The sequence below is a fragment of the Choloepus didactylus genome, chromosome 5 (assembly GCF_015220235.1).
Source record: "Choloepus didactylus isolate mChoDid1 chromosome 5, mChoDid1.pri, whole genome shotgun sequence".
Lineage (NCBI taxonomy): Eukaryota > Metazoa > Chordata > Mammalia > Pilosa > Megalonychidae > Choloepus > Choloepus didactylus.
In genome coordinates, this window is record NC_051311.1 from 3629015 (window position 1) to 3647521 (window position 18507).

Sequence of the window (18507 nt, forward strand, 5' to 3'; positions counted from 1 at the left end):
CTCTATTCACTCAGGATCTTTGGGGGACAACACAGGAAATCTTAAAAGGGGCATTTTTGATTCTTGCTTAGGGTGAGGTATGCTGCACACCAAAGTCTGAAAATTACTAGTTCCCTGGATAATTACTCCAGAGTTAGAGAATGCTTAAAAGCTTTTCATGCTGAAAAATATAAGAAAGAAACACATCATATTATTGAGAATTTTACCACAGGAAGCAAAGATTAATCAGTACCCTAGTTAAAATGTCCTGTATATTCTAGTCATGTTACTATGTTAAAATATCTTTTGTGTTTTTTTTTCACTATCAGAATGTCAGCTTGTATGTGATTCATAAAGAGACTCTTGATAATTCATCATTTCCCTCTTCAGCCTTCAAAGGCAGACATGGACAGTGTTTCTGCAGTGAAGTGGCAAAACACCTTTTTTTTTTCCCTCCAGGACAGAGTTAAATCCCTGAACTTGAGAGACATGTTGAGAGTTTGGCTTAGATATAGAGATTTCAAAGACCAGAGCCAGAGTTAGCATGTTTGTGCCAAGAAGAAGGAATAGAAGGAGGATATGACTGGACCCATCTGTAGCTAATTGCCTTTGATGATGCAACAAAAATAATCAAAACACAACAAAGAACAGTGAATAATTCAAATAATGAGCAAAATCCTCTGGAAGACTGATAAAGATGCTGGTGCAGGAAAACAGCATTTCTTCCAGGAAAAAAAAAAAATTAAAGCAAAATCCATTTATTTATCCTGCAGAGATGCCTTCCTGATTCTATCCCCCAGTCTCATTTATATGGTCTTCTTTCCTAACTTTGTGTTTGCACTAATAATATTTGGTAAATTTGACTGCGACGCCATGAGATGGCATGCAAATATGCAGTATTTTTGTCATTTTATGATCCATAAAATACTTTTATGCCAGGACATAGTAATCAATGTGTCCAAAATAAATTTCAAAGAAAAAATAATAAAGGTGTTGGCAAGATAAATATTTTTTAGATTAAAAAATTTTCCTACACAAAAAATAAACAGCACCAAGCAGAATAAATCCAGAAGTGTTAAAATATTTAGAGAAGTCATGAGAAAAAAATGTGAAGGTTCATGTGGCAATATCCTAGAGAGTATATGAGGTTGGTAAAGATAATTATTACCCTAAAATGTTTGTGCTTAGAGTTGTAATTGCTTTCAGGACCCAGAGATACAGATTTGGAGGGGGATTTAATATAGAGAATTGCGTTTTTATATCAAGTGATGAAATGCAGAATGCCCTAGGCCTATGGATTACTGGAACAATGTAAAATTATGACACTATGTAATCTTCTAGATTTCACTTTCTGTCTAGAATTCTTTCCTGAAGTTTATTTCCCTGAATTTTCATTTTTCCCCTGCAATGTGGAAGGTTTATGAAGCCTCACTAATTGGGCTGGAAATTTCAAGGAGAAATGTAAAGTGCAGACTAATGAAAGAATTTTCATTCTCCTCTCTTGTGCTTCAGGTATAGAGTAGTGGTTTGGGACTGTTCTCTCTTTCTGCCCCACTTCACGGAAATCCCATCAATAACTGGGTTCTGCTTTCATGCACAGTTGCCTTTACTGCTGGTGTCCTCAGCAAGGACTGCCAAAAGGATCTCCAGCCCTTGCCGTGCCCACCATGTGGTCATGTGCCTGGTTAGGCTGTTGGGTTAGAAGATGCTACTGAGAGCAGGAAGCCTGAGACTCAACAAAAACATCTGCTCATCCAATTGGAGATTTTTGCAAATCTTAGTAATTACTAGATGAGGATTAGCAAAGCTGGATTAGGAGGTTATATAAAGTCAATTGTTAGTATTGTTCCAGCAAAGCATCAACCTGGATAGATTATTGTGCACTCGCACCATTGCATGGTGAAATATAATCCAAATCTCCTCAGTTTCACTCCAAATCTGTCTCTCTGGGCACAGAAAGTGATTGCTGCTCTCTGGAAAAATATTGTAAGACATTCATTATTTCTATTATCTTCAAGGTAGAGGATGATGACTTAAAAATAATTGGACTTTAAACTTCATAGTATACAAGCATGATCAAAAATAAAAAGCCTGCAATGAAGTATTTCATAGCAAGATTTACACTAAATGCATGAAACCATGAGTCACCTGCCTGCCAGAAGTTCATTCCAGGTAGCGACTTGTGCATCTGCAGGAGAATACAGGCTGTCGTGAGCGATGGGGAAACCTCCCTGCCTGCAGACTGGAGAGAGGTGAGACCTCTCCTTCCCCTGGAGGAAGGCCACATGGTGCCAAGAGCCCTGCCATCAGCCAAGCTGAAAAAATACATGTATAATTGGCAACTTCATGATACTTGAGTCATTTCCTTCTGCCGTTCCTGAAGGCCAGGCTCTAGCAGGGAGCCAATGTCCATCAGCACAATGAGACAACTCCAACAATGAGCACAGCCAGACCTAAGGACAGGCTGCCTCAGAGATGATCAGAATGAAAGCAGGTGTCGAGGGCATACACATTGTTTATGCTGGTCATTGGTCTAACAGCGATGGCATGTAGAATATGCGAAGCCCGTCAAATAACAGAGTAATACAGGATGTGCAGGTCTAAAACAAACCACCACCCCAACTAAAAGAAGGAATGGAAAAGAAGAAAATGAGTCTTAGAATCATTTAGGAAGGATATTTAATCAATGATTTGACCCAAAAGTTTGAAAATCTAGCTTTCAAGTTTCTGTAATTATACCAATATTTCCCTAACATAATTTTAACTAATTTAAACTCTAAAACAATACTAAAAAAGAGATGCTACTGATGTCCTACACAGAAACATACATTATTATGAGAGTCTGCCTCTTTTTTACATGGGACATTTAACAAATCAAGGCTAAAGCCATTTTCAGCGCTACAATTAAAATTTTACAGAAATGTGTCGGTTGTTCTTTTGAAATGGACAAAAGAAATCACTGTTTCCTGATTCTGCATTCAGAAACTCACTCCAATCGTGCTTGGTGTTAAGCATTAAAAATTGCTTTAGAAATCACATTAGTTCTTGCTCTGCAAATCCTGAAATGACCTTTGTCCAAAAGCAATAAAATTCTGACCTGAGTCTGCTCGGTGGCATCAGGTACTAGAGACTGCTGGGCCTCCAGCTGACCAAAGGGGACCCTTTAAAATTTAATGTCAAGAGAATCAAAGAGAGAAATAAAAAAGAAGATGCACAAAGCAGATGAGGCAGGATTGGAGCAGGGGACCACCTTTCAAAAAGCATGTTGACGACTGACATGAAGTGTTTCTGTATTTGTCTTTTTAAATACTGTGGCTGTAAAATTTCATCACCTCAGTAAACGGTGATCGGGAGGCCGTGTCCTCGCCATCATTCCTTCTGCAGGACAGAGCAGCTTTCCCAGACAGACACCATCTGCCCAAGTGACAGTGTGGAGTGAAGCCCAGCCCTTCATGTTAGCCTTTAGAAACCAGTCTTCTGCTTATTCCTGGTAATGGTTCCAGCTGTCCACCTTGACAGGTTGCCTCAGTTGGTCTCCACTTGTGATTCCCACATTCTCCCCTCTGCCCTCCCTCTGCAGCGACTCAACCCTGTGGCCAAAGGGAGCAGCCCCTGGGGAGTCTCGAGAATCAGTGCCATTGCATGGGGTGTTTTATAGACATATGTGCATATATGCACACAGCTAGACTGGGGGCTGCTGGGTGGCGGTGGGCAAGGGTGTGAGCTCTCGCTGGGCTGCAGGGGCAGCAGGGGTGATGGAGCTGGGGCCTCCTCTCTCAGCACAGGTGGGCCCCGGGCGTCCTCCTGGGTGGCTGGGCCTGAAAAGGGAAGTCAGACCTCCGGGGAGATTCGGCCCCACCACCTGGCAGGTTTACCATGGAGAGCCATGGAGCAGGCCTTGCAGAGTTGGGCAATGGTAGGGTGATTTTTGCCCCATGTCTCCTTGGAGTTCAGGACCCCAAGGCGCTAATCAAATCCTTGAGAGATTTGGAGAGCCTCTTTGCAGCAGTTACTCACTATCAGGACTCAGGCGTCAGGAGAGCATACTCTGATTAAAAGGAACAAATTTCTAGACCTTCAGAAAAACAACTTAGCCAGTAATAACTTTAATTATCATTTGCTGTACCTGATAAGACATTTCTGTTTGAAAAATTTTTGAGTTACTGTTATTTATACCATATTATTAAAAAAACTTTGTATTTATTGAAAAGTAACATATTGAAGAGTAAGTTTGTGTCTTTATTTTGATTTCAATAAGCTAAGGTTTTAGGATGGTTTGAAATGACATTGCATCAGTATCTATTCCGAAGCTAAGACAGCACGTATATTTATTTTTCCAAGATAATTGAGAAAGTTTTCCAAGAGCAAATGTATGAATTATATTATTTTGGTGATACAAGTTGGGCAAAAGCTTCCTTCAAAATATAGAAATTCCTCAGGTAAATCCGTGGAGACGGTAGATTAGTGGTTGCCTGGGACACCGTAAACGACTGGCGGTGATGGCTCTGGGTGCAGGTTTTCCTGTTGGGGTGATGAACAGGTTCTAAAATTGATTGTGGTGATGGTTGCACAACAATGTGAATATTCTAAGAACCAGTTGTACACTGTAAATGGATGGATTGTATGGTCTGTGTATTATGTCTCAATAAAGCTGTTACTCACACACCCACCAACACCATATACAAACATACAATTATTTTTTTCTTTTACTTAATTTCTCAAAACAGCTCAGATACTGTTTACACAATTATGATTTATATTTTGGAAACATTTTTAATCTGCAACAATCTCAACAGTCAACACTCATGCGTTGGTAGAATGTTAACGTCCAGTATTTGCCAGACATTGTGCTCTATGTTTTAAATGCTTGACCTCTAATGCTTACAAAAAAGCAAAAATCCTGCAAGATAAACATGACAGTTTTCATTTTTCAAACTAGCAAAATGAAGTTCATGTGGTTAAGTAACATGCTAATTAGTATAGACCTGGGTTATTTCCATCACAACCCAGTGAGCACAAAATAAATTAAATATAGATGAGTCAGGTTTGAAACAGTGAGATTTCAGTTCATTTATCACTTAACATGTACTTTAAAGGATGGGAAATGTCTGATAAAACAGCCCTGTTCCATCCACGACTCCTCAAAGACAGCACTATTTGTCACAACCTTGTTTCCTGCTAGGCTAGAGGCAGTTTTGGAATTTTTAAGTCTTTGAAATTAGGCATCTCATCTCTATGGATAGAACTTTATAACATTTTTATTTTTCTAATATGTTCTCTTAACATTTTTCTAATTACTTTCCCCCCTTTAGATTCACACATACACAAACATGTGCAAGCATGCATGCACACACCTATATATATGTTTAAATACAAACACACACATATGTACACATTAGGAAGACTAAATGGAGCCAACCTTTCATTTGTAGCTATTACCCCCTTCCTAAAAACGAGGTTTGCCTCGGGCCTAGCAAGAGTGTGGACCGTGCCTTGCCGATGGTGTGTTGCAGCTGCAGCTCTCCAGTCCCAGATGTGGAGGGCAGCTGGGCATCAGAATCTGGTGAGCCCATGCCAATCTCTCTACTCTTGCAGCTCTTGTTATGCATTTTCAGCCTCAAGTTTCCTAACCAGGCTGAGCCTCAGTTTCATTGTTTATAAAATGGTTTAAAAATACATACGTTTCAGGGGCGTTATTAGCAGTAGGTAGACTAAAACCTAGTGAAACAGCAGATTATAACTGATGTCTGGTATGCTTGCACCTGAAAGCCAAAAGAGGTTCAATTATTTTATTATTTATTGAGCATTTTCTATTTTGTAGGTATTGTACTAGGTATGCATCTTTGATATAATGTAGAGAATCAGGACATGGGATTTGTCACCAAGGAACTCTTCCCAGGAGTTGCCCGTATGACACATAATTACATATGCATATGCTAGGAGAGCGAGTATCGGGTCCCGTACAGTGATTCCCTGAACTAGAAGCATCTGGAGCTATAAACGCTTGCCCCTTCCTCCTCACCTGACCAGAAGCGCTGACCAGTGTCCGCTGCTCTAGGCCAGTGTCCCCACCTTGTGGACAGAGTAAGGAACAATCTGCTCCATTATCACTTTCCCCTAAGACGCTGGTCTCCTCTCAGAGGGAGGTGGGGGAGAAGGGTGTGGTTTTGGTGAGTCAGAGGACAGCAGATGGTCTCTGAAGGTCTACCTAGCTCTCTCAGCTCGTAGGGCTGGGTTCCACGTCTGCTTCTTCATAAAGCACAGTCTCACGTTCACCTGCCTTCCTCTAGTCTGTTTTCTTCAAACTCCAACCCAGGCTGCTGCCTCGGAAAACACTTCTTCACCTGAAATCGCTCCAGTTCAGAATTCTTTAGCTCTGAAATTCTAATCCCTGAATGCTGCTTTATGTCACTTTATTTCTCAAATTACTGAGCGGGATTTTCTATCTCATGGTGACCCAAGTCCTCCTCAATTTCCCAGTGTCTGCATCTTCTCCATCACCATTGTCACCACCCCAAGGGCTAACATATAGTAGGTGTTTCCAATTGCCAGGCAGTCTTCAAGAACCTTTGAGTAGATCACCCCTTTTAATCATCACAGCCCCAGGCATAGGTGCTATATGTCCACACTCCTTAAAAATCATAAAACCTCTGAAATATTGAAAACATTTCTGTAATTCCCTTGGCATCAAAACTTGGCAACAACTGACTTGAACGGGGTCATAGTGTTTATTCCGTTTAACATGCATAGTGATGTGTTTTATTTCAGAGGTATTTGTTTATTTTATTATGGATCTGCTATTACAAATTTGCTAGTTTATAGACCTAATATATGCTCTGTGTGCTGTAATATCTTTCTAAAACTTGAAGCATTCCAAATTACAAAACACATTTGATCACAATGGCTTTAAATAAGGGATTGCAAATTAATTTTATCATTTCCATTTCACAGCTGAGGAAAATAAGACCAAGATAAGAATTTGCCAAGGCTACCCAACGTGAAAGAGGTGCAGCTGAGAGTTGAACAGAATGCCACTCTTTCCGGAGCTGCTGTCCCAATTTCTGAGCATATAGTGTCTTCTGATGAATGATGTAGCCCACAATTTTCTCTAACCTATGCATTTTAGACTCATTCTTTCAACAGTCTTCATCTGATTTGTAGTTCTGGAATTTGGGCAGTTGAGAAAGCCACGTAATTAGATCAGGTGGCTCCATTATGACTTTGTGACATCCAAATCCGTCGGGCTCTTCAGTGCAGCCCTTTAAGTATCTCCCTCTTTCCAAGGCAATGCCTAGTCCTGACCCCTCAGCATTTGCTCCCCAAATTCCCTCCTTCTTGAGGACACCCACTCTGCCTCTACCTGCTGGTATAATGGCATGCATTCTGTTCTCCATGCCTCCAGCTTTCATTCCCATAGATCCGTCCTGCCCAATGTCTTTAGCTTGGTCTTTCTAAGTTACCTCTTGCTTAACAGCTGGCACTGGCTTCCTCTGAGTTAGAAGACTGAGTCTCTAATTCTCAGCATGGAATTCTCACGCTCTTGGTGGTGTCCTGTTCAGATTTCACAGCCTAATTCAAACACTAGCACCCTTTATTACCCCTTCCTAATTTCTCAGGCCATTCATCTCTTCACAACCCCACCTGCAGAGCCATCCATGTTTCTGTAATGTAATAGAATTTGCTCACACTCAAGTATAGTGATTATAGAGTGTTTTGTTCCCATTTATTCGTGAGCCCCTTTAGTCCTATCTCCTTATTTTTCACCTTAACACCCAGCTCAACTAATGACACGTAAAATACACCTAATACTAATTGACTTTAATTAAAATACCATCATCTTGTGACTCCTTTCCACGCAGGTTGCATTATTTGTCCTCACCTGCATTAGGGAATATGAAAGCATAGTAAGTTAAATATGCCTCTCTTTAGTTTACATGAAGTGAGTTTAATTTTGGCTTTAGCTTCTATCCTTAAAATATCCCCACCCCTCATGGAAGGCAGGGGAGCCGGGTTATGTTCAATGATCTTGCCATGGAGGGCTGTGCCCGCTTGCACTGACGGGCTCCGCCACTCTGGGAACGGCACTGCCCAGAGAGGTTCCGTCACCCATGGCCCACATCTCGCTCCTGACCCCGCTGCCTCCTGTCTTCCTTCTTCCTGTCAGATGCCTCCTAAGGACGCTTCATTTTTCTTTTTTCCACTCTTCTTCTGCCTTCAGCCAGGAGAATTTTGGTCTCCTTCAGGAGCCAAATGTAGTGTGAAAGACACTGGAAATTGGCCATTAACCACTAGAGGGGCTCACCTTGAATGCCTGAGATGGGGATTTTAATCTAGTTAGTGAGCCTTTTCCACACAGAGAGCAGAGGAAGGACCTTGCAGAAAACTTTCTGACTGACTTTGTCAGAACAGTCTGCTCCGTGGCCTTTCCTGAATTATGGATAAGCCTTGCTCCTTTTCCTGTCTCCAAAGATTTAGAGCAGTTGTCATATGGCCCAGGAAAATTATCGATATAAATGTGATAACTGTTCAGGGAACACACCACTTAGTGATTTTTGCAATCTATATTATGATGTTATAAAATTTAAATTCATTACAATAGTTTTTACATATATCAGAGAAAGATTCTGAAATCCAGTAGATGTTTTATATGGAGTTCTGAGCCAGCTTTACAAGCCAGTGCTAAAAATTCCATGGACCACCTTAAATGCATTTTGTTGAAGTTAAATATGCATTCACTGATCAACCAAATGCTTGTTTAGTGCCTCAACCACCTCAGGTTCTGTTCCAGACAGTGGGGAGCCAGAGGGGAATAAGGCAGAGAAAGGTCTTGTTCTCTTGGAGCTTAAATTGTGGTGGGGAAGACAATTAACAGTCATTCAAATAATTAACATAAGGTTGTGAGTCTGTGGTGGGAAACCCTGAAAAATAGAGAAAAATTGATATGTAAAAGTGAAAGTGATTAAAAGAAAATAATTTTACAACTTGAGCTCCATTATTCTGCCTAGTTTCTATTAAGCTGTCTGTTCACCTAAGAGTCCCATGTTGCATGCTTCATTTGTAAAAAAAACTGTTGAGAAATGAAGGCATTAGATTTAGATTCTAGCAAAAAATTGTCAGGGCATTCTGCCTGTTATAAATGATTTGATAAAAAGTACATCTAAAACTGTAAATGTCTACCCAATAAGTATTTTTGTCTAACCCTCAAAATTATTCTTTCAGGGCAGAAATCTTCTTGTAAGCTCAAGAAAAACTGACTGTAGATTTTATTCTCAGTATAATACCTATTTGCAAGCTATTTTTATGGAAAAGACTTGTTGCAAATACTAAATATCTACAGTAAATTTCATTCTGTTTTTGAAAATTCAAGTAGCATTAAACTATACATAAGCTTTAAACTTTTCAAAATATTTTCAGTTTTAAGGAATATGTATTGATTTTTTCAAATACTTAAAATTTTAGTTGATTTAAAGAACATTATTTAAGACAATTATAGATATTTTCCCACTAGATACAGATATTATTCTGAATTTTAATTTCTCCTTTCCATTTCTTTAAATATATTTTTTAAACCATTTTATTTTAACACTGAAGGATTTTAATGCCAGTAAAAACATCTATGAGGCTGGAAGTAGTTTAGAAGTCTTTTCCAGGAGAAGAGGATAAAATGAGGTTGCTATGCCTGTGATTAGGGTAAAACATGTTGTGCTGGTTTGAATGTATTATGTCCGCCAGAAAAAGCCATGTTCTTTGATGCACTCTTGTGGGGCAGACGTATTAGTGGGGATTAAGTTGGAACATTTGGATTAGGTTGTTTGCATGGAAATGCGCCCCACCCAACTGTAGGTGATCACTCTGATGAGATATTTCCATGGAGGTGTGGCCCCACCCATTCAGGGTGGGCCTTGATCAGTGGAGCCATATAAATGAGCTGACAAGCAGAGGGAACTCAGTGCAGCTGAGAGTGACATTTTGAAGAGGAGCTACAGCCAAGAGGGACACTTTGAAGAAAGCACAGGAGCTGCAGATGAGACACATTTTGAAGACGGCCATTGAAAGCAGGCTCTTGCTCTGGAGAAGCTGAGAGAGGACAAATAACCCAAGTGTAACTAAGAGTGAATTTTTGAGGAACTGCAGCCTAGAGAGGGACGTCGTGGGAGAAAGCCATTTTAAAACCAGAACTTTGGGGCAGATGCCAGCCATGTGCCTTCCCAGCTAACAAAGGTTTTCTGGACACCATTGGCCATCCTCCAGTGAAGGTACCCGATTGCTGATGTGTCACTTTATGGCCTTAAGACTGTAACTGTGTAAACAAATAAACCCCCTTTTATAAAGGCCAATCCATCTCTTGTGTTTTGCATTCCAGCAGCATTAGCAAACTAGAACACATGTATTAACTGATTTTTCTTTTATTATTGTTTAGGTTCAAAATGATTCCAGCATGGGAAATAATCTTTATGTGTCATTTATGTCCTAAATCTTTTTGAACTCTATATTTATCTCAACATGTTTTCTAAGGTTATTTTTTAATTTGATGAACTTTGAAAAAAATAAACAGAAAAGAGAATTCATGGATATTCTGGCCACAGAAAGAAATTTTAATTTAATATTTATATTTTAAATAAAATTATTATCTAATTTTATATTTTATATCATTATATCTGTTATATTAAAATGAGTAAAGGTCAAAGAATCCTTATAGTCCTTATTACTTTTTTTGGCCTTTTCAGATTTGACTTTATAAATTCAAATTACACACTGGGATTTTTTTTAGACAATTTTACATACATATATATATATATTTTAGAAGTTTAAAAAATTTTAATACGCCCCTTTATTTAGAACAACTTTAGATTTATGGAATCATTGCCAAGACAGTACAGAGTTCCCATATACCCTCACCCAGTTCACCCTATCGTTAACATCTTGCATCGGCATGATCCATTTGTCACAATTAATAAGCCAGTATTATCCATTATTAACTAAAGTCCATACTTTATTCAGATTTCATCATTTTTTTCTAATGTCATTTTGTAATTCCAGTAGTCACATCTCGTTAGAGTCCTCTTGGCGCTGACAGCTTCTCAGATCTCTCTTGTTTTTGATGAACTTGACAGTTTTGAGAAGGACTGTCAGATATTTTGCAGAAAGTCCATCACGTGGAATTTGTCTGATGTTTTTCTCATAATTTGAGTGAGTTGCTGTGTTTTGGGGAGCAAGACCGCAGGGGTAAAGGGCCACTCTCATCTCATCCTGCCAGGGGTCTCCTCTCTTGTCCCCCCTGTGAACGTCCCTGTCGATGCTGACCCATGTTCGTCAGGGGTCTCCGCGGCAGTCCCCCTCCCCCGCGCTCTCTGGGGGAAGGTCTCCAGGCGCAGACCACAGTCGAGGGTTGGGGAGCTATGCTTTCCTTCCCGAGGTGGGATATCCACATCAGTGATTAGGAATTCTTCCCCATGGGAGATTGGTCTCTTCTCCCTCATCTATTTATTTATCCAACCACTTATTTATGTCAAGATGGACTCACTGATGCTTGCTTTATACTTTGGACCGTAAATCCGTTCTACTGTATTTATTCAGTTGCTCCATTTGTTCCAGCTTTGGAACAAATGGAGCATTTGTTGGCAGCTCCTTCAGCTGGCTCCTGTGTCCCTTTGACATGCCTCCATCACTGGGTGCTTTTTTTCTTCCTTCTTCTTTTTCTAGCACTATCTCACTTTCTGCCACTGAAAGACACACCAGGCTTGTATATTTCTTGCCTCAATCCTAGAATCAGCAGTTTCTCCAAGGAGATGTGGTTCCTTAATTGGTAAATGTATTTAGAAACCTAGACCTGGGTGCTAGGTGTGCTCCGGGCCGTGGGGTGCTGTTGCATCTAGGCTCTCTCAGCTAACAGAACTAGGAGACACATGTGTATGCACCTGTGTATCACATCTATAAATATTTCTATCTGCAAACCTCTGAATCTATATTGGGCTATGTATGATTTCCTAGCAATATCAACAGCTCTAATCCATTACCACATGGGTCATTCCAGCCCCCTCATGGCACTTACCTGTAACCTCCCACTCCTACAGGCAGAGATCTAGCCCCACCTGCCATCTATTTGCCTAAGTGTTTAATTCCAGTAGACATGCATTGAGGTTTCAGAACTTGGGGTACGTACCCCTGTGGGAAACAACTTTATCAACTCAAGGGCCAGGCTTATGTGCAGCCCCTTTTGCCTCCAGTCTCACAGACCCCAGTCCTTTCTGAGTTACATGTGTCACACCTTTTCCCCATCCCCTTCAGTGTGTGTTTGGTACATTTGTAACACAGGTAGATTGGCTTTCTCACACTCTGCAGCCATCCTGCAGTACCTCAGTCTCCCTGTCTTTCTAAGGTGCTTGTCATTTCCTTCAGCCTTAAAATTGTTGACAACACATCACACTCCATATGCCAATATCCAATCACATTTTTTGTTGGGAGATTCATTCATTAATTCCAAAGTTCTCCTCTAAAATGTAAGCCCCAGGGCCTTCTGGAAAGGCAGAACTGCTGGGTGGTGGCCAGGGGCTTGAGGGAGGAGCCTCCTTTGATGACGTCTCCTGTGTTAGACGTTACCTCCACCGAGCAGTTCCCTGCCAGTTCACCTTGTTATCCCCAGTGTCTGTCACTGAGTGAGCTGACACTTGTGAGCACCGAGTGAAGAACTGGATAGATACGTGTTCTAGTTTGCTAATGCTGCGGAATGCAAAACACCAGAGATGGATTGGCTTTTATAAAAAGGGGGTTTATTTGGCTACACAGTTACAGTCTTAAGGCCATAAAGTGTCCAAGGTAACACATCAGTAATCGGGTACCTTCACTGGAGGATGGCCAATGGCGTCCGGAAAACCTCTGTTAGCTGGGAAGGCACGTGGCTGGCGTCTGCTCCAAAGTTCTGGTTTCAAAATGGCTTTCTCCCAGGATGTTCCTCTCTAGCAAGCTTGTGCCTCTTCAAAACGTCACTCACAGCTGCACTCCGTTCCTTCTCTTTGAGTAGCTCATTTATATGGCTCCACTGATCAAGGCCCACCCTGAATGGGTGGGGCCACGCTTCCATGGAAATATCCCATTAGTTATCATCCACAGTTGGGTGAGGCGCATCCCCATGCAAACAACCTAATCCAAACGTTCCAACTTAATTCCTATTATGTCTGCCCCACAAGATTGCATCAAAGAATATGGCTTTTTCTGGGGAACATAATACATTCAAACCAGCACAATATGTAAAAAGATAACTCAATCTCATTTGCATATTTGGATAAAGAATTTTGATACTTATGGGATCAAAGTGGAACAAAATCAAATATATTTCAATGAGATTCTACAATACCTCACCATTTGTATGTCCTATGATTGGGTTTTAAGAGTACTCACCCTCATTTTCTTTGTTTACCACATAAAATGACAATGCTTTCATTATTCAAATCACTTTTCTATTACAATCTCAGCTGTGAGACACGTTTTATTGATTAAAGTGACCACACAACCATCTTTGATATTTTTTGAAAGACTTTTGGGGTCTTGGTATAAGTAATAATTGGTTTTATAATTGCAGATTAATAGGGAAAATTAGTAAAGTGTGTTAAGTTTGTAAATTAATACAGACTTTCATCAATACCTACGCCAGTTATGCTGCTGCATGTCAGACAGAGTTCCCAGACTTTCATCTTTAATTTAAGAGACAATTACTTTATTTCCAAAAGACTAAGACATCACTGGGAGTCAAAGACTGACCTTGAAAAGGACTTCCGTTCTTCTGCCTTTGCAAAGATATGAAATTCCATTAATTAGGTGTGAATTTCCCATCCCCTTTCATGCTGAAGTTATATGAATCTCCATGTGTGAAGCTTTGCTGTTCCTGCTTTGGAAAGGATGTTGAAAGATCTAGCCACAAACTTTTAGTTGTTTTCAAAATTAATTTTAGAATAACTGGTAGACATAGTCCCACCTTCTCTCTGTTCCCACAAAGAGGAAGAATCACAGAATCACGTGGTTAAACCTCTGTGTGTCCCTCAGAAGGACAAGGTGTCAGCCGTATTTATTAAAATACTATGTCCCCAGGAAAGTGTGAAGCTATGAACATGTTACTCCTTTGGTTCCCCTCTTCAAACAATTCTCTTTTTCCTCTTTTAGCCTATATTTGCTTTAAAATATGTGCTTAAATTATTTCACAGATATGTACTGTAAATTGTTGGAACATCTCACCGTTTACCAAATATTCTCCTCTATTCTACTGTGTTAATTATAAGTACAAAGAGAGAAAGTTTTCCTTGTGTATTTATCATGAAGACATAATGGACTGTGAAATATTAATTATTGTGAGCTAATCATAAGCATCATGTTGTACATATATATATTTCAAGGGATGTTGAGGGCATTTCAAGGTCATATTTCCAAGTCATATTTCAGGGTATGAGAACAAGGGATCTGGAAGTAGCAGCTGCATTGATGACACTGAATTTAAAAACTGCATGACTGCTGAGTTCCTGGAAAGCACTTCCTTTTGGAAGTGCATATAAATATATAGAGCTCGATATCCAGCATCGTGACTTGGTCATTTATCTAGTCCTCAGAATGGGCGAGACCTGGCAAAGGAGCAGCAGTGGATACCCCGAAGCCTGTCCTTGCTCTCACCTTGCTCACCCTCCGGTTTCCTGTGTGTGTCTTCGCCATCTCCCACCTCTCCTCCTGTCTCGTCACGCTGCGCGGGGAGTAGCCTGTCGTGGGGTACGGTACTACCAGGAGATCAGCATGAGATATTCAGAGGAGATATGGCCACGGGTGTTTTTAGAAAATTAATGTTTCAATTGAAGACTCTGGGGTGGAAACTGAGTTGATGATTGTACTCACTAATTATCTAACAGTGGAATTTTTGAGATGTGACTGATCTTAGAAGCTCTCCCTCAGTTTCCCTCTGAGCTCAATTCTCTCTACAGTTCCGTCACGATATCCTTCAGGGGTCACTGGTTTCTCCCACATATTCCTCCTTCCCGTCCCAGTTTTCTCTTTCCCTCTGTAAAGTATTTCAGCTCTTTGTAGGGAGGTGCAATCTAAATAATTAAAGAATAATCTCCAGAGTATACACTGGGATTCTCCACAGTCTTCAGATTCCATCAAATTTTTTTTTGCAGGAAAATGTGGATTTTATTAGGTAGGTTTTTAATAATGGTGTCTCTGAAACTATCAAAACAAGGTAACTTTAAATTCTGCTAGTATTGCTTTGAGAAAACACGTTGATAATCAATATGCTTCTGTTTTGGCAAAGTAACCATATCGTGAACATTACTAGAGGTCCAATAGGTTTTCAGTTTTCACTGGCTAAATGCTCTGTTTTAAGTGACTTGTTTTTTGTTTTTTGTTTTTCATGTTTCATTATTTCCTCATACAAACTCCTTTACCTTCAGACAGAGAAAGGCCTTTCGAAAGTGTGGCAAGAAGCTGAGCAGAGCTCCGGGGAGCGTTGGCAGAAGGCCGAAATCCTGCTGGGAAAGTTAAGGAACTTTGAAGTCATATTTGAAGGCGTCAGAACAAGGGACTTGGGAGGAGGAGCTGCAATTGACGACATTGAATTTAGAAACTGCACAACCGGTAAGTTTTCATAAGGTCCTTCCATTTGGAAGCAAACTTATAGTCCAGCCTTCTTATCTTTGTTGCACATTTATAAAAAAAATTCCACTGTGAGGCATTGCGCATACACAAAAATCAATTCAAAGAGAAAATTTCAAAAATGCTGAATTTTCACCTTTACCTATTATTTTAAGAAGTAATAACTTTTTGATCCTTCAGTTGCCCAAGGAATTCTCTTCTTCCTTCCATACTCTATGCTTTCTACATGCAGCTTTCTTTTTAATTGAGTTGCAATAGGATTTAAAGCATAAATCAAATATATACGTATATTTTTGTATTTTAAATTAGCTAAATGAACCAGTACAAAAGGGTTAGAAAGCTGCAGTTAGTGGATATATTAGAAATAAATTCAACCAGGTATCTTTCAAACAGAATTTGAGTTGAGGGTTATGCTTAGGGGACTTAAAATGCTACTCTAGGAAGTGAACAATAACCTGGAAAAAATTGCTATCATTTGTCATTCTTCTAAATGTGAAGAATAACCACACAGATTTTCTTTACAAAATTACCAGCATAATGCCAAAAATAATTATAAATACATTTGTATAATTTTGCCATTTGCGAAGTTCTTTCAGAGGAATGATTCTGTTTGATTTTAAAAGTAGCATAGGGTGATATATATTGCCAATGAAGACTATCCCCTGCCCACTCTGCTTTCCTAAACTGACTCACTGGTAGCAAGCCTCTGGGACCAAAGAGTTAAACCTGAATGCTATTTAATCTTATTGTTGCTGTCATATTAAAATATTTCTCTGAGGCAGTTCAAAAATGTGACTTTGGTTTTTGGTGATGTTCCAGAATCTGTTCTTTTTATGAGCAGCGCTGCTTCACAGGATTCTGCTTACAAGTCAATCCTTTAGAGTTTGATTTTTGCCCCTGTGTTTGTGGGAAAAGTGGCTGCTACCCAGATACCTTAAATATGTTACATAAATCCAGGTTTCAGGTGTCCTAGATAATCTAAGGGAGCCCACAGCTTCGGGATTTATGTCATGCAGGAGACAGGTTTTGTCCTTGGAGATGTTTGAGAGGGCCTCCACAAAAGAAGTGGGGTTACAAAAATACAGTCACGAGAAAGGAATCTTAGAAGTGAGAATGTGCTTCTTAATTCCAGCAATGTTCCTTGTAATACGACACATTTATCTTACAGTTAGTAATTCGATCTATTGATGATTCTGGCAAGCCGAAAAGGAAAAAAAATCTTGAACAATTTCTCTAAGATTTTAGAAATAAAGCAGCTTTTATTGAACAAAGGAATTCCTTTCTTCTCCAGGGAAGCAGTGATTCTTAGGTAGGTTGATTCAGGAGAGAGAGGGAAAGACGGGTACTATGAGTTTTGCCAGGTTTCAGGTTGTAGTTTCTCCTTTTTCTTCCCTTTCTAATCTTCAAGTTCTGTGAAAATTAGCCTGATTATAATCGTTTATTCAACTCAATCAATCTAACACTGAGCTCACTGAGTAATAATTTAATATCTTATATTCAGTGACAAACTATTTTAAAGTCTATTTAAAATAGTTATTTCTGTGTCATCAAATAAACAGGCATCATCTGGTCAATTGCTGTTGCGCATCACCATTTTTAGAAACAGTGTATCTTACCAAGTAAAATGCAATGTATTTTAGGAAAAAGTAATCAATTGTCTTTCATAGCCCATCCAGCCTGCTAAAATTAACAAGGATTTTCAATTTATTTTTTAGTCAAAATAGAAAGCTGTGGTAGAATATAACAAAAGCACTACCGGAAAGTCTTTGAAAGAATATGGATGGAATTATGAAGCAATAATTTCTTATCCTATTAGTTTTAAATAAGCTGCCAACAAAATGTCATTGTTGTTGGATAGTGAGAAGGAACTTCAAGTGTAAACTACCCTCCGTTGTTTTCTGCTATTGTCAGTTTAGAAGAGAATGATATTTGACAAAATGCCTAAAAATCAGAGAGGTGTTATAGCATAGTGGCTGAGAACAAGGAGTCCTGAGTCTTCTGCACTTAGAATCGGGTGTTGCCACTTACCAACTTGGATGAGGTTCTTTCATTTAGCTGTGCCTCAGTTTCATCACCTATAAAAAGATGATAATGATAACTAATGGATATTAAGTATATAAATATATGTGAAGTGAAGTGCTTAGAACAGTTGGCCCTTAATAAAATGTTTGTAATTACATTTTGTGGTTATAAATCAAATGCAAAAAGGTCATTGTAAAATTTATTGTGGATTTGTTGTTGACATGAACTTAAAAATGCCTTAATTTTTACTTCTCTGTCACATCTTGCCTTCATGTATAATATTCATCTGAGTCCTATTCTATAGTTCTCTACTTCCTCTCAGATCTCTTGGGAATGATCCTAGGGCACATAAAGGAATATAATACACACAATGTAGGGAAAAATGTTGTTTTCAGAAAATATCCCAGTTTGTCTTTACAAAGATGACCTCTGCAAAGCGTCTTTTTACACAGTGATCTCTGCATTTCAACAAAACTTAGCTGGTTTCTGGGGCTTTGTGGTTCTCCCAGTAATGTCACTCTCTGTGTTCCTTAAAAGGAACCACTATCTTGAGTAAAAAATATTACAGATTAATTTTGACTGTATTTGAACATTGTATCTGTAGGATTTATTCGTGTAGTTTAATATAGCAGTAATTCATCCACTTACGTTGCAGCATAGTATTTTCCTTAGTGAACACACCCTTCTCATCCATTGTATGTGTGATGGGCTTTCAGGTAGTTTCGAGATTTTTGCTGTCAAGTTACGCTGCTGTGCATATTCCTGTAAAACCCCCTGCTGTGCACGTGCACCCATTTCTGCTGTTTGTGTGTCATAGGCACACGTTCACATTCAGGGAACACCGTTTTCCAAAGCTGTTGAACCGATTTGCCTCTG

The 18507-nt window shown here is 39.5% G+C and overlaps 1 protein-coding gene across 1 annotated transcript in view; it reads left to right on the forward strand.

Moving 5' to 3' along the window:
* The window catches only part of MALRD1 (MAM and LDL receptor class A domain containing 1), a 703831-nt gene that overhangs the window by 418520 nt on the left and 266804 nt on the right, over nt 1-18507 (forward strand). The window contains exon 33 of the mRNA XM_037837380.1: nt 15408-15591. Coding sequence (XP_037693308.1) covers nt 15408-15591 — 184 coding nt within the window. The remainder of the gene's footprint in view (nt 1-15407; nt 15592-18507) is intronic.